The 16,280-nt window shown below is 37.0% G+C and overlaps 1 protein-coding gene across 1 annotated transcript in view; it reads right to left on the bottom strand.

Annotated features, from left to right (window-relative positions):
• GABBR2 (gamma-aminobutyric acid type B receptor subunit 2) overlaps positions 1 to 16,280 on the bottom strand; it is a 350,484-nt gene that overhangs the window by 191,309 nt on the left and 142,895 nt on the right. The window contains exon 8 of the mRNA XM_053976709.1: positions 3,260 to 3,320. Coding sequence (XP_053832684.1) covers positions 3,260 to 3,320 — 61 coding nt within the window. The remainder of the gene's footprint in view (positions 1 to 3,259; positions 3,321 to 16,280) is intronic.

The raw sequence follows: 16,280 nt of genomic DNA, 5'->3' as shown, positions 1-16,280 counted from the left end.
ATAAAAGTTGTCAGGACTCTTTTTCAGCTTTCACTAGACAAAAGATTTTGACCATCTACTTCAACTACATGTCTGATTATGAGAAGAGTTCTTAAATTGCATCCATAGAAAAATTGCCATTCATTCAGAAGGATGCCAACTTCAAACATCATTTGGATATCTCAGCTAAACTAACAGTCTGCTCTTTATTTACCAGCAAGGTAGGAGGAGAAAATGCTATTGCATATGCTTTCTATTCTCTGTTGCATACTAATAATTCCTGAGAGGTATTCATGATCTATACAGCAGCAAGCAGTTTGGTCACAGCTATCTCTGGCACCATCTGTTTGACCACTTGCAAAAGTAACAGACTGCACAGAAGCTGAAAAAGAGGCATGACTAGCATGAGTTTGGGAAAAACTGTATCTAGATCCAAAATTAAACCAGCTATTCAGAATTTCATCACAGCGTGTCAGCTGTACTGCAGTTACCCCTTGAACCCTCACAGGCTGCTTTTCCCTTGCCTCTGGCAGATGTGCCTGTCTGCTTTTTCCATAGCCAAAATGTTTGCAGATAGTCTCATTAAAACAAAAGTTTCCAGCAAAGAACAGAAAATTTAGCTCCTGAGTCTGCCCTGCTGATTTTTCTACCAAGCAAATGAGGAACAGAGGTTTTGGCCATATTCTGATACATGATTACCTATTTATCTGCTTTGGTTTTCTGCTTTGAATTATTTCAACTGTGACCAACTAACAACTTTCATTTAAATTGTTAAAGAAATTATAAAGCTGCGTGGATGAAAAAATGACTCTTGAAGTATGGAACACTAACACTGGATATTCCTAATTATTATGCTTGGATAATAAGCTACTAATACATTTAATATAAGTTATATTCATAATTACAACTAATCTTACAAAAGTATTTACAAGACATCTTTAATGTGGTCTTTTTTTCCTTGAAATCATAATGATTTGTATTGTATTCTTAAAAAAAAAATGTTTAACCAATGAGTTGTATATCTGTCTCGTGCTTGATCACTCCTAATAGCTATATCTACAAAGGAAAACCCCATTTACCATTTTAAGCACTGCACTTAATTAACTTCTTTGCATTACTAGGAACTTTCCCAATAGTCCAAGGATTATTAAATGTTAATGAGAATGTTTCAGAAAGTTTCCTAACCAATAAAGGATTCTTTTGAACAAATTAATAATGTCTACAATTATACCACAAGTATTGAATATAAAAGCTTTGAACAAAACTAATACCAATAAAAGAACAGAAAAATCCTTGATAATATTTAGACTATCATTTGTAGTTAAAAAAAGAAATGCTTTCATCTGTGTTGTTATACTGTTCCTTATTTCAATTTCTCAAACATTTTTGCACATTCTCTTTATTTCCAAAATGGGTGAGAAACTAAACAAAACTTGAGACGAGCCTTAAGATGTGTTGACTGACTATTGCTTGCACGAGTAGAAATCCGGCCCTTCTCTGGCATTTCTCCACAGGATGTCTGAGATATTTTTTTCTGTAGGTTAGTTGGAAACCTTTGTTTGATGATCAAATTACCGAGTATGTGCTTGAATCACTTCTGAAATGGTAATTTTGCAATTGCAAGGGGTTTTAAAGGGGTGGTTGTCTCCTGTGCTTTTACTGATCTAGCGATACTTCAGCTGACGGTAAAACCATTGGTGTTAAATAGTATCAGATATGAAACTGAAAATATTGTAAAGAACCTCAGTTTGAATGGTTGGAGATAAAAATCAGTATAAAATCAGCTATCCTGGACTTCTACTGCTCTTCTGGATTAGTTCAGATGACATATATTGCACCTCCCAATGATCCCAAATCATATCCTCAGTGTGCAGAGGGAACAGGCCAAACTTCCTCCTTGCTCAGATGTTCTAGAAGGGTACATGTAGCTACCTTAGGCAAAATGCATTTGAGCACCTCCAGACTTCCAAGGGATAAACACCTCTTGTAAAAATTTTCTCATGATTCTTTCATGTGCCTGTAAACACCGTTATTATGGAAAAAAATGGGGGCAGAGGGGGGAAGAAGAGGAAGCAATCAATATTTATCATTAGTGCTGAGCAAGAATTCCTAAATTACATTACCGTGAGATGTCTGCAAAGTTTTGGTGGGTTGAAATGTTTCCGGGAGCATGAGTTAATAGCATCACTTACAGCTGTGAAGGCAATAGCAATTCTGAAGATTGCTTCAGTAATTCAGAATGAGTAACAACAGAACCCCTCGAGTGCATTGCTGTTCATTAATAATAATGTCCATACAGCAGACAATTTCTGTTTGAAGAATGAGCCTTTGTAACTTGGTCAGCAGGATTATGTTTAAAGTGCTCTCCTGAAAACAAAGGGAGAGCAAGCTTCTCTCTCATGCATTGTATGAAAAGAATTTGTCAGCTTACTTCTACCCTCATGAGACCATCCAAATGCAATCATCTCCTGTTTTATCTCAGCCTCAGCCTGGGAAAAAAAACCACATGAATTGCATTCTATAAACTGCAGAAACAACTACAACATGAATCACCATTTCTGGAGAAACCTCCCCCAGCAAGCGCCTCATCCTGGCTGCAAATGGCCCCTGACAAATCCCTACAGCTCCATTTGCGGTCTCTGCTGCTGAGACCATTCCCTGCAGGAGCAGCTCAGGCTGAGAGGATGCAGCAGGCTTGGTGAGTTGTGCTGTGGAGCATGTTGCCTCCAAGGGATGGGGTCAGCAGTTTGTGTCCTCTGCACACTGAGGGACTGCCTCCTGAAGCAACTTTTAGCAAGCAGTTGCAGAATGTCAAAAGTGAGTCTTCAGAGAATGCAAAAACTAACTTGAAAGAGCTTAACAACAAAAGTCCTCTCTAAATTCCTCTTCACATTGGTTTTAAAGAGACAATTGTATTAAGAAGTGGATACTTAGCTGACCAGTAGGGTTTTTAAAACAGTTATAGGTTGCTACAGATCAGTATAAATATGGGGATTGTAACCGAGAAAAATTCCAGGAAATACCTCACTCAAGGTTCAGAACACCACATTACCTCACTCAAGGTTTACTCAAGGTTCAGAACACCATTTTAAACAGAATACCTCACTCAAGGTTCAGAGCACCATTTTAAACAGATAATAAACATTAAATTCCTTTCTGCATCTTCCAAACAGTTCCTTTCAAAATAATTGTAGATATTTAAAACATCCTGAAACAAATGCAACTCACACAAATGTTTGAAACTGAATACATAATATAATGAAAATTGTTTGCAACCTACCTTGGAATTGTGTAAATTTGATGGTTCCCATCCTCTCTCCATTTTTGAAAACAACTTCACCCTAAATGAAATAAATGAACACCTTAAAAGTTTTATAAATCTCTCATAATATAGTTTTATATTAACGTTTTAATTTTCCATTGACTATTAAAATTACCAAAGCAATGTTTAAACTCTGAAGATAGCAGATTCAAACAGATCCAAAATAACTCAAGAACACCTCCTCAAAACCTTCTCTTCTGCAGATTTCAAGTGGCCTTAGAAAGCTGGCCAGTGCTACCACCCACTTTTCATTTCAAGGAAATGGACATGCAACAAAGCCAGTAGCTTACTGAATTTCAGATTATAAGAGATATGCAAACAATTGATTTTCACTATTTTCTTTATGAAGGATATGCAAAAATCTTCAAAGATCACACAAGAAAATAGTTTTCCAGTTCACTCATCCATCATACAGTTCTCCAAATGGCTCTAGAAGCTATTTATACTTATCCTACTAGATTATGGATACCAGTAGCTCCTATGGCTTGGTTTTGTACTATACAAACATGTGTGTCCTAGTATTCATTTTAATTGTAATGTCTTTAAGTCAGTACTACCATTTGTGGTGCTATACAGTTACTTCTTAATATAATGGTCATGGAGGCTAAAACCTCCTCACATATCCCTAGGAAATTATTCCCATCTTTTATCCCATCTTTCTGGATTAAATTAAGAAAACATCTTGTTAATTTTCCTCCTTACTTCAACTATTTCATAATTAAGCATGAAAGAAGAGGGTTTCATTCATTTATGGCAAGTATTTTTAGCATTTTGAACTTGTAGTGAAGAGCTTAGTGCTGTCAAGACAGATTGCTGCTCTACTTCATCCCTAGTTTGGCTTATTAACACCATCTCCATGAATCTTTGTTTTGGCAGGCAACAGAGTAAAAGAACCAAACGGTAAACCTGTGAGGCTACAATACATTTCTCTGTACCAGACTGTCACTTTTTTAAATAACCCTTTCTGGTTACTGAAGGGATGCACTGAAGGCCTCTGAAGTACTGAAGTCAGGTCCCTGCACTTAGAGTGCAACAGTTTTGTAGTACAGCACACTCACCTCCCCACTATTTTCTGCAAGCCACAAACACCATTTCCCTTTAATAAATAGAAGAAACCTTAAAAACATGTCAGCCACATTGTGCTAAACTTTAAGAAGCAAAAACCCCAATCTTCTGGCTATTTTATAAAAAAAAAAGAAAATTACATTTGAAGCAAAAAAAGTGATACAAAGAGCCAATAAAATGTTGAGTTTAATTTTATAAACTACAGTAATGCTAGTAAGAAATAAGCCAATCAGTGTTTGAGAAACCTGTGTTTAGGAATTATGTGCTGATATATGGCATGAGAAGTGAGCTATAATCTTATGATGTTCTAGAGCTCACATCAAGCTGTTTCTTTGTTACTGAGATAACATGCCATAAGATTTAGCTGGAGAGTTGTCTTCTTTACACTTGAGATTCATAAATTACTAAAAGTGTTTTTTCTTTATTTAAAGCGGCAGATGTTTGAATAATAGATATCACTAATGCACACATTAAGATGAGACATTCCAAAAGCCAGTCTTAGTACTATTTTGTCCTTTCTTTTTACCTTACCACCTCCAGCACATGTCAATACAAACTGCAGTTTATGGTGTGACCCACTATAAAACCTAGATGTTATGAAATCCATGTGAATATAGCAATACACAAAATCCTCTTTTCTCTTCCATTGTGTTTTTGTGGCATTACCCAGGTATATTTAGATATTGATTAGCAAAAAGACCAGTGATTGTATAGAATTAAAGAAAATAATTGAAGCACTGTTGATACTAACTTCTTCAGAACATGATCATCATATTCAAAAAATATTTCTTGATCAAGTAAAGATTTTATTTCAAGAGATGCAAAATAAGATCTCGGTCTTGAAGAAGCATTTAAATCAACTGCACAAGTGAATAACTTGCACTTAGAACAAACCCCACATTTTACTGTATGTTAAATAGTTAATTAGCAAAGCATTCCTCTTTCATTACACAGAGGTCATCCCAATGGAGATCAACAGAAACCACAATGGTGTCTTGGTGCCTATTTAATTTTCTTCAGTCTACCCTCTACATTTTTTCTTTCTTTACTGGTTGTAAAAGTGAATGCCAGAGTAAATACCAATCTGCCCAGTTATCTGCCCAATTTTGAGCTGTGGACATCTTCACCCTAGCAATGACCCTTGAAAAGCTGATGGGAAGGAAATAGACAGTTTGTGGCTTGGAGTCCAACAGACAGAGATGTGAACAGAGGGTGCAAAAGGAGCTGAATGAGCTCAGTCTGGCACAGTCTGGCCCCCCGGGATATTGCTGCTGGTGTGTACAGCCAGCAAGACACACAGAATTTCATTTTTTTTGGCCCAAATACATCCCTGCAATTGGGATTCATTGCAGCTGCATAACTCATCATACAACCTTACACAGGTGTACTTTATTTAGCTTTCTTAAATGTACTACCACCCATAAGTATAAACCATACTAGTCTCACCGTGCAATTTAGGTGACTCAAACAACAGAAATATAGAAGCTTATGTTGTAGGTTTTTAGGTTTTTTTTTTTTGTTTGTGTTTGTTGGTTTGCTTTTTGATACATCTCTGACCTGCTTCTCTTGTAATTGTTTGTCTTTTTTTTTTTTTTTTTTTTCCTGCCCTTAAAAAGCTTGACTGTCCTTTACAAATGATGAAAACCAGACTGGATCAAACATTTCAAGAGCATCAATCTCACCCTTGCCACACACAGGGACATCATCTCCCTATTTCTTCTGAGTACCATCATCTTTTTTGTGCTCTGTTTTACAAACCCTAATATTGATTTGTGTACTTTGTTATACAGAGTAACTGTTTCACCCCCTTAATTAAAAGACATTTTCTACCCTCCTTGTATGTAGTCTTTCCCTTTTATCTTAAGTCATTAGTCCTTTATTTGTGGTCAGATGAGAAATCCACATCATCCATTCACACTTACAAATTACTAGCCAACATTAGATTTATTTCTGACACATGGGACTCCCCCTGTCTTTACAGCAGTCATTTGTCTCTACTTGGAAGGAGCTGTATATTATGCTTCTCTCTTTTTTTCCTGGTGGCTAAAAAGCAGGTCTCTTTTCTATGTTATGAACATGTCATCAGCTCTTGTTGAGCTACTGAGCACTTAGTGTTAAATATAATTCTTTATTATAATTTTCTTTGCATTATCTTTGACAGTATTATTATTCAGCTCTGGACAGTGGCCCATGCCAAAGTTAGAATTCTTTCATTCTTCATACACTGAAATCCACAGCCAGCACATTTTTTCATTCATATCCTTCGTTTTCTTTGTCTTCTTCAATCAAACCAGAGTTCATAAGTTTCTTAACTGCCCTCTCAGTCAGAGCCAGGTCTGCATTTTGCCATCATTTAATTTACGTGTGTATTTTCTTCTGCAAACTATCTCAAATTTAGTAAACAGAGAAATAAGTACATAGTATTTCGTTAATAGTTTTCAGTACTATCCCTACAGGAAATGTCTGCTTTAGACCATGTTTACTTCTTCCTTCAGCAGTCTTCCACCACATGGCACTGAACAACTATTTATTCAACTGTTTATCATATACCCAGCCTATACTTGTTATCTTATTGCTGGTTTAAAATGTCATAAATATACATTCAAGCTAAATTAACAACACAAATACCCCTTCATCAGAGGAAAGACCATGAGAATGTTGACAGAAATACCACAGCTGGATGCAAGGCAGTTAAATACCACAGGACTTCTGTGCCCTGTGTGTTTTCCAATGGGCCAATGCATTTCAGAACTGCTTCAGTTCCACTTCACTGCCCAGGAATCTGGGCTACTCTGCCCTATAGACAAGTCATCTACTCATATAAAGCCAGTGGCTTTTCATGAAACATCTGAGACTACACAGTCAAACACACTCCAAAAGTGACCATCAGTATTTTCCCAAAAAAAAGTTAACTCATTCACTTTTGGGGTACTTGAGTGAGATATTTGAGATCAAGTAAGCAATCTAAATAAATGCATGCAGAAATACCTGAAAAGCAGTAAGATAACTATGACAACTGAAATATTTTACATAATTTCATATATTTTTATGTATTTATAGAATATATAAAATATATAAAATATATAAAATTAAATCTGTCTCTTGAAGTTCTGTGACATCTGCTGAAATCAAGGTGTACTTCTGAACTTGAATTTTTCTTTTTGGTCTAAGTCCAATAAAAGTACCAGCCAAGGAGGGTGAAGCATCCCAGGACAGGAAACCTAAGAGTTCACAATCACCCAGAGGGCAGCTTACTGGCCTCTCACATTGCTCCTAGCCATAGAGCTCCACACCTACCTGGTGGTAGCTCAGCATTCATCAAGCCCCTGTGTGGGCTGTAGTGGTTTACTAAACCAGCAAAATACATTCAGTGTTTTGTTTGTTTGTTTGTTCAGTGTTTGTTTTTGGTTTTTTTGGTTTTTTTATTGCTTTGACAAGTGGGCGATATGTCGTTTCTGAATTGCTGAACCAGAGCCAGCACAAAGGAGCCCTGAAAGGATGCAGGTAGTAACAGAAGGAGGTAGGAGGAAGGGAGCAAGACACTCTCTGTTAGCCTCAGATCCTTTCAGAAGACTTTCTATGTTTTCATCAATCCACACAGCCTGCTACTCACATGTTGTACTCAATTTACTCGTTCAGGACTCCTTAGCTACTGACACACCTTCCCTGACATGCAGAAAGCAGCATGCTGGGATTCTGTGGCTCTTGGTTCTGCAACCTGTGGGCAGTGAAGAGCTATACAGTGGAGTTCATAGCCTCTTCCACCCTCCAAACTTCATGTCCAAGATAGTGGTGTTTATAGAGGAAGGAAATATAATTTATCCTAACTAACAAGCTTGTAGCTCTGCAAGTATAACCTCACTTCTGAAACAAAACAGCAAGCTTCCAGCTGAGGGCAGCTTATGCACAAGTCTTCTGGTTTCAGCCTAGTTACATCACTTATTCAGCTGCAGACAAAGAACTAAGCACAGGAGATGTAAGCAGAGTGCAAGAGAGGATACCAGAGAGACAGCAGTGAAGGTGTAATTCCCTGTGGGATAAAGAGGAAACCGTCATCTTTGAATAAATGAAAGGAAAGCAGAAGGTAGAGGGTGATGAAAATAAAATGCTCCGTCAAATCAACAATGCTTCTCAGTCCATGATTTTATATCTTTAGACTGCTGTGGATAAAATGCTTCTATAACATTTGATCAAAGCAGACTCAGCTCCTGCTGCTTTTCAGGCCTTGAGTCTATTTTCAGAAAAGGTGTTTCCTTCAAAATTTTCAAGATTAAGGACTAAAATCTGAAACAGTTTGCAATCCATTGGGGTGTCTTTTTCCTGCCTGTTTTCTCTCTTATGACATTTTCCAAAAGCTTTGGGTAAATGAACACTGCTGTCTGGAGAGCAGCAGAGTAGCTCAAAGATCAGGGTGAAGCATAGCTAAAAACCTGGTCTTGGCTAACATTTTCTAAATGAAGCAATACCACCATTCTCATCTAAACAGGAACTTTTGTTCTAGCCATGACAGAGCAGGCATGAAATAGCAGGAAAAAATGAACAGGCCATACACTGAGTATTCATCTGCACCATAGCAACGCTGTGCATATGCTTAAAAAACATACCCACAAACAAAGTAGTTTCCCACACACAAAAACACTGGTTTGGAGAAAAACAGAAAAACAGTGTGGAAGAAGGAAGATAAATTGTTGGAAGAGAATTGCTGAGAAAAAAAAAGAAATCTGGTAATCATCAGTGATGGAAAAGAAGAATGAAGAATTGGCATTCATCAAATCCCTTAATATTGGAACTAGGAGGCACTCATCTATTAGGACTTTGGTTTAACACAGAAAAATTAGCAATGTTTTTTCACATTATTCCTTTGCACAGCAGGTAATGACCTTCTGAACTTTGCATTGAGTGAGGATTACTTATAGATATTTTTTTCATTTAGAAACAGAGGACTGGGACGTGACCCAGTCTATGGATCTCATGTGACACTTCATATATTCTTATGTAGCTTCTGTGAACTCTTGGAAGTCAGACAGGTAAATGGAAAATTATATCTCAGAGATCAGGAAATATTAATGATTTTTTAAATAGGTTACAGAAACTGCTCTCATGTGAATGAAGTATGGGATAAGCAGATGTACAGGTTCATATCAGAGGCAATTTGGAAATAAAGAACACAGAAGAGAGATATATGTTCCTTTTTTTCCTCCCCCATGGCAAAAACTGTTCTGGGCAAAAATACCTGGTAATTTTAATAAAAAAGATGGGCTTTGTGTCTCATATTTGCCAAGATCTTTGTTAGCATCAGCTAATTCAAGTAGTCTGTGGCATTGCCCATTGTATTCTGCTTTGGCACTTGCCTGCCTTAAATGCCTACAGAATAAGTAATAGAGTTTCTCAAAATTAAAAAAAAAATCTCTGGTGTATAAAATAATTTCTATAGACTATCTTGAATTAAAATAATTTCCCAAAACCAAGTTTCCTTAAAAAAAGCAAAAAGCAACGGTGCATCTCCTAATATCATGACAGCAGTGAGTCCTATTCCACAGCTGGGCTGGAAGAAATGGCAACTGAGGATCAACACCTACAGTTTCAAATTAAGTATAACATCTTTATGCCTTATCATTCCCATACATCATCAATGTAGGATTATGTGGAAATACAAAGTACTAGAAACCTTACCACCATGGTTTCATTGTTCTGCCACTACACTACCTTCTAAATAAAGAGCTCCAGTCCATTCAGCCTCTTCTTTTAAGGAGAGGGGATTTTTTTTTTTAGTTTTATTTTGCCTATGTCCCCTCTCTAAGCCTCTGTTACAATTTTATGTATTTCCTGACAAAGGCATAACTGAAACATATATCCTCTTGCTGTGCAGAAGGGTGCCTCTATTTCTAACTAATCTTTTCCTGCTGATCTTTACCATATTTCAGGCAGAATTTCAACTCTTTTCTCTTTTTTTTTTTTTTTTTTTTTTTTTTTTTTAGGAAAGTGAAGGAACCAGAAAGGCAACAGACAGAATTTCTTCCCTCCATCTCATCAGCATCCTGTATCATCAGTTGTCACTGCATAAAAGTGTGCTGTTGGCAGCACAATGACATAAGCCCAGACTAAGCTGATCCACTAGATTAGCATTTAGATGCATCTAAACAATTTTACACAGCTATGCTGAAATGAGACAGCACAATCATAGCATTTCTTTCAGCACAGCAAGCAAAGGCATCATTTACGAACATCTGAGCACTCCGTTTACACACAGAAGCAAGATTAAGGGAATAATGTCCCTGACAAGGTACCAGCAATTCATAAGCAGCTAAAAGAGGAGAGAAAAGGATGCTAGCCAGGAAATCATGCATCAAACAGTATCAGACTTGCTGGCCATTGCAGGTGAAGAAAGATTAAACCTTTATGCTTTGTTACTCATTAATGTGTTTTTACATATTCAGCTGGGTTTATGGTCAGCAAAAGGCAAAGCAGTTAGATGCTCTTTAATTCTTTATGGCCATATCATTTTTACCCAGTCACAGAGTTTTTTGTGAGCCATCTCTGTCAGTGGTCAGGTAAGCTCTACTTTGGACATCATTAGTGTCTTAGGTTTAAAAGCATGGCAGGAAAGAAATTGAAATGAAACATATATACTTGAGAAGCTATTTTGCAAGTTTTTTTCTGGGTACTTCAGAAACAAAATGACAGGCCCTGAAACAGTGTGCAAAAAATGCTTTCAAGTCTGTGATATATATGATATATAACAGTGCTGACTGTTGGTATTTAGCCAATTTCCTGATCTATGGTTGGTTGGCCTCTGAAGCACAAGAAATGTAATTCCTTTTCTCTTCACTCAATCTCTTCCAGGAGTGTATAAAAACATTGATGTAAACAACCTGTCTTTCAAGGTGGTAGAGAAAAAGAAACAGTCTGAAGCACTGGGACTAGGAGCTCAAGCCATTCCCATTGTGTATAAAAGAATAAATATAAACTGCTGAGATGATGTTCAGAATTGTTCTTACAAGGTTAAGTCCCAACCTGATAATTTCAGTTTCTAGCTTTGTGTGTCTGTAGAAAAAGGGTAACAGCACCTTAGCTTCCACCACCATGTTTTTTTTTTTCCCCACTGCTTTTGCAAGAATGAATCAGAAGAGATGGCAAAAAACCTTTTAAAGACACTGCATTAAGCAGCAGTTCCATCTCTTCAACAGTGCAATTTCATATGATGTTCTGAAGTATTTTCTTCCATTTTCTTTAAACTATATTAATCTCAGAAAAGAGTAGAATCACACAGGCTGTATTTCATTTGTTCTGATGGTGACCCAAATGACTGCAGGACCCACTGCCTCCTCTCTGTGCACCTCCTGCCCAGGCTCTGTCACATTGGCTGGACACAGGAGATTACTTTGTTTACTCTGTTCTTTCTAAAGAGCAGGCAAGCCTCTGTTTTTAACAAGGGTTTCATATCCAAAGTAGAACACACTGGCATTACCCGTGTGCAAGTGCTGAGCACAGTATCTTCAGACTGTTATCCTTCTAAGTGAGCAACTTTAATGCAAAACTGCCTTAACAGGAAAGGGGAATTAAAATTTTTACAAAGACCAGACAGCTAAACAAATCTCTTTCTAAGTATGTATACCTGTCAGTCGTGATTTTCCCTGCTGGGTAGAGAAAGGACTATGATAGCAGACTCATTCTCAGTGTTACACAGCTACTTTACATCTGAAAATTCCCCTGCAGGCAGAAGTGTAAACTGACGCTGACCAGAGAAGACTGAGTAAGCTAAAAGGTGTTTCTTTTTGTAGCGAGCAGCTATCCAGGTCTAGAACACTAACTGATTTTCTCTCTTTTTACGCAGTACAAGCTCTTACACAGGAACTCAAACTATTTATTTCAATATTCATAAAATGTTTCTAGTGATTAGAGTATTTTAAACTTTTCTTTGGCAAATCAGCTAAGACAGTCCAAAGCACATGGGAACTGACTGTCCAGGACATTGACTTTCTAATACATTTCCCAATAACAATCACTGAAATGAGTCCATTTTTCATTACAGAATGAAACAACAATTTTTGTTTATGTAAATTTACAGCAAGCTTCTAACAACCTTTTAATTTAGCCCAGTTGTAGTTTTGGCTTTACTTGACAATTGCCAGAATTGCTATGACATGTAAGATGTCTATTTCTGTAAAGCCAAAAAGCCTAGCCTAAGCTATTTCCAATCCTAGGACTCTCAGATTTACTTTTCTTTAAAATTTCAGGTTTTGTCTATATTGCTATCAGAAAGGACTCCTGAAGACAGCTATGTTTGATGATAATGAAGTAGAAGTTTTGTCCTCTTCCCTTTCTTCAGCACTGCGTTGCTCCAGGTGATGCTTTCATCAGCATCAAATTCTGACTGAAATCTGCAGAGAAGAGCATTAGCGTTGCTGAGCAAAGAGATTTGAACAGGCTTGGCAGTGGCATGAAGGAGATCTAACCAGCATATTCTTAATAAAATCAAATTCAGCCCTTTTCATTGTCCATTTTAATCCTTCAGGCTATTATAACCTGTGCCAACAACCTGCAGAGAGTCAGTAAGATATAACTGCCATAGTTTTGACACTTTAAAGATTCTCTGTTTATATGCGTGTAGCAGTTGTGGTGAGGGAAGATGGGAGGTTCTTTGTGAAACAATCAGATCCAAAGATGCTAAGAGGCTTGGTTTGGTTTCTGTGTGATCAGTGCCATATACCATTAGATCCTAGACAACATGGCAGCTTTCCAGACAGCACAGGTCACAGATCCTAAAGGTGTAGCTCTCTTCAGACTCCATAAAGTGATGCTTAGAGTAACAGTGTTCCCTTGGGATCATTCTTCCTACACTTTCAGAACACTAAAGTTAAGGCTTACTGATACTTAAATGTCTTCCCACTGTGAAAACTTTTGTGAAACACTTTGTTGTTTTAAATACATTCTCTGCCTAAAATTAATTAAAAATCAATGTCATACTAAAACTTTGAGACATACCTAGTCACTTATTAGATAAAGTGTATTTTTCAGGGAAATATACCACTTGAAAACTCTTCAGGATTCCCTATGGATATGATGATGGAGATGAAAACAAGACAACAGATGATATCCTCTTGTTACCCCTTAAGTCACACCAGCTGATTTGTGTAAATTAGTATAAAAGCAAGTTAATGAAAAGTGAGTACTGTTTTTGGTTTTCTTCTAACTCAAGGTAGTGTTTAAAGTCCAGCTAATGCTATGAGATAGCTACAGACGAGACATGTTCTTCCTACCCATTTCCCCCAGTGTTTCCACACCCAGGACATTATCTACACCATGCCATGCAGACTAATTCAGATGCATCCAGGTAAATGAACTGATAAATCTACATGGGAAAACAAGATTGGTGTTTAAAAGTCTAAAAGTACAAGCAGATTCCCAGACTAGCAAGCTTAGTCTAGGGAATTTCCTTTCTCAGCTCAGATATCACTAAGCTGCTTCTGGGGAAAAAAACACAAACAAAAACACCCCCCCCCAAAAAGAAAAAAAAAAAAAAAAAAACAACAAAAAAAACCCTCAAAAAACCAAAACAAAATCCAAAAACCAAACCCCAAAAAACAAAACAACAACCAAACTAAAAACCAACCAACCAACAAACCCCACAAACCCCCAAAAACAAAGTACAAAACAGAAAAATCCTCTACCATCACCAAAACCAAACAAATCTAAAAAGAATCCCCCCCACAAAATACCTGCCAAAAAAGAAAAAAAAAGAAAAAGGAAAAAGATTTGCACTTATTTTAAAGGTACTTCTCTCGGTTCTTGCTTCAAGAGAAGCACAAGCTGAATCAGAAAGAGTAAATTTGGAACTGGAAGGGAATTAGGGAATTACTACCCATCAATGCATTTCATTGGTCTATATTCATAGCTAAGCTCCTGGAGTTATAAAATTCAGTATGAGGAGGCTTTTTTACTTCCAGTATTTGCATCAGAAGACTGCTTCTGAACCTGAATCTTCTTATCATTTTAAGCTTTCCTCTTATTATTGGCCATATGCTTACTTTTTGTCTCACAGCATTATTTGAAGGAGATTCCCCTGTTCTTTTTTTAAATGGTATTTCTGCAGAGAACAAGTAGTTCTACTCTCAGCAGACTAGGTATTCTCAGAGCTGCAAGAGGGAGAGGAATAAAAAACAGCTGAGTTATCTTTCCACCACAAAAGTTGATTTTATATAGGAGGAAGATTTTTACCTGGCCAGTCTGAAATGTATCTCTCATGTACAAAGTGTATTGGAACTTCATATTCCAGAATGGAGGCAGGGATTGAATTTCAGTGTCCTGAAAGTGAGACTGGAGAGGAACCATTCTGGGCTGCTGGTTCTCTGAACCTCAGACACCTATGCTCACCTGTGCTCTCTTTAAATGCCTCTGGTATTCCTACAGTAGACAGATTAATGCTCTCCTCTGATAATTCGGCAGAGTAACACAATTCATTTACTTAACACATAAGAGAATTTGAAATTTGTATATCCCTTACTTAGTTGCAATGAAAAGAAAAAAGGAATAAATTTTAAAGACATACAAAGAGGGATGGAAAATAAGAAAAAAAACCTGCATACATTTTTTCCCATGGAAAAAGGGCTAATATCAGTTTTCAGACTTTAAAAATATTTTATTTGAAAGGAAAATAATTCTTTTTCTTTTGAAACTGTAAAAACAATTTTCTAAATATTGAAAATACTGATATATAAATTTTGATTTAAAAAATGTGTGTGTGTGTGTCTATCAAAAGGATGAGAGTGGCAGAATACCACTCAAAAGAGATAATCTTTACTAACTCATAACTACACACTTTAGACAATAATATACACAAACCTACACTAATTCCCCTAATTTACATTCAGAAAGGCCTGGACTCATTTGAATATAAGGTGAGCTTTCATTTCCCTCTCTCCCTTCCCAGCCCCACAGCCCTGAATCATACTGAGCTGGGCTGTTTGAGCCCCAGCAGCGCACTAGCAAGTAAGCAAGCTGATGCCAGGGTAAATCCACTGAGAATACTGCTGGCAGCATGTCAGCTTGTGCTGAAGGAAGTCCTGAAACTGTTCTGCAGGGCTGCTGAACTGTTTTCAAGCTTAGATTTTTCAAGGCAAGCACAGAGGCCCAGACCTTGCTTTGCCTGTTTTTCTATTCCCAATGAAAGAGAGGGTTGTGTCATACTCAAAAGCCTTCTTATCAGTTTAAGAGATCAAATCTTCAAGATCTAGGAAGCCTTAAATTTGGAAGAGATCTCACTGGAAAACAAAGAAACCATTGCTTAAAGATGCAATACTCTTCATTTTCCTACAAAAGATCCAACACTACAAGTTCCAAATAAGCTCTGTGAGTTGAAGCTCATGCTGACACCTCTGTAATTAAAGCATTCCAGCATCAGATGCTTGGCTTCTTGGAGAGACAGCAATAATATCTAAACAGCCCGAAGGAAGACAAATGACAGATTCCATTATTTTCTCCGGCTATCTCCAGTATCATAACCTTTTCCTTATCTTGGTCAACACACACTGAATGGAATAAGACTAAATTTCTTTTTAATACTCTGACAAATGGCATTGCTCTATACAATAGCAGCAAACCCTGTACTCACAGCTGCCCTTAAAAATCAGTTACTTCTGTTTTTGAATTCTTGTCATCAATCATCTATGCTAATTGGCCAAGTGTATAGCATGCCTATAGAGTATTAAATATCCCAAAATAACTAATGAGAAGCCTTTTATTTCATCTATCTTAAATGAAAGTGGGATTAGAATAAGAAAGTATTTCCTTCTCTGCCACTGGCATTCAATGAATATTTATGATGTTTTTCACTATATTGCAGTGATATGACAATGTTGAATCTCAGCTAGAATGAGGATATAGCACTTAAAAGGAGATTCTACTCTCTTGCTAT

Source organism: Vidua macroura, chromosome 1 (genome assembly GCF_024509145.1).
Source record: "Vidua macroura isolate BioBank_ID:100142 chromosome 1, ASM2450914v1, whole genome shotgun sequence".
Taxonomy (NCBI): domain Eukaryota; kingdom Metazoa; phylum Chordata; class Aves; order Passeriformes; family Viduidae; genus Vidua; species Vidua macroura.
Note: the sequence above shows the minus strand (reverse complement) of the source record. Positions and strands in the feature narration are given on the sequence as shown.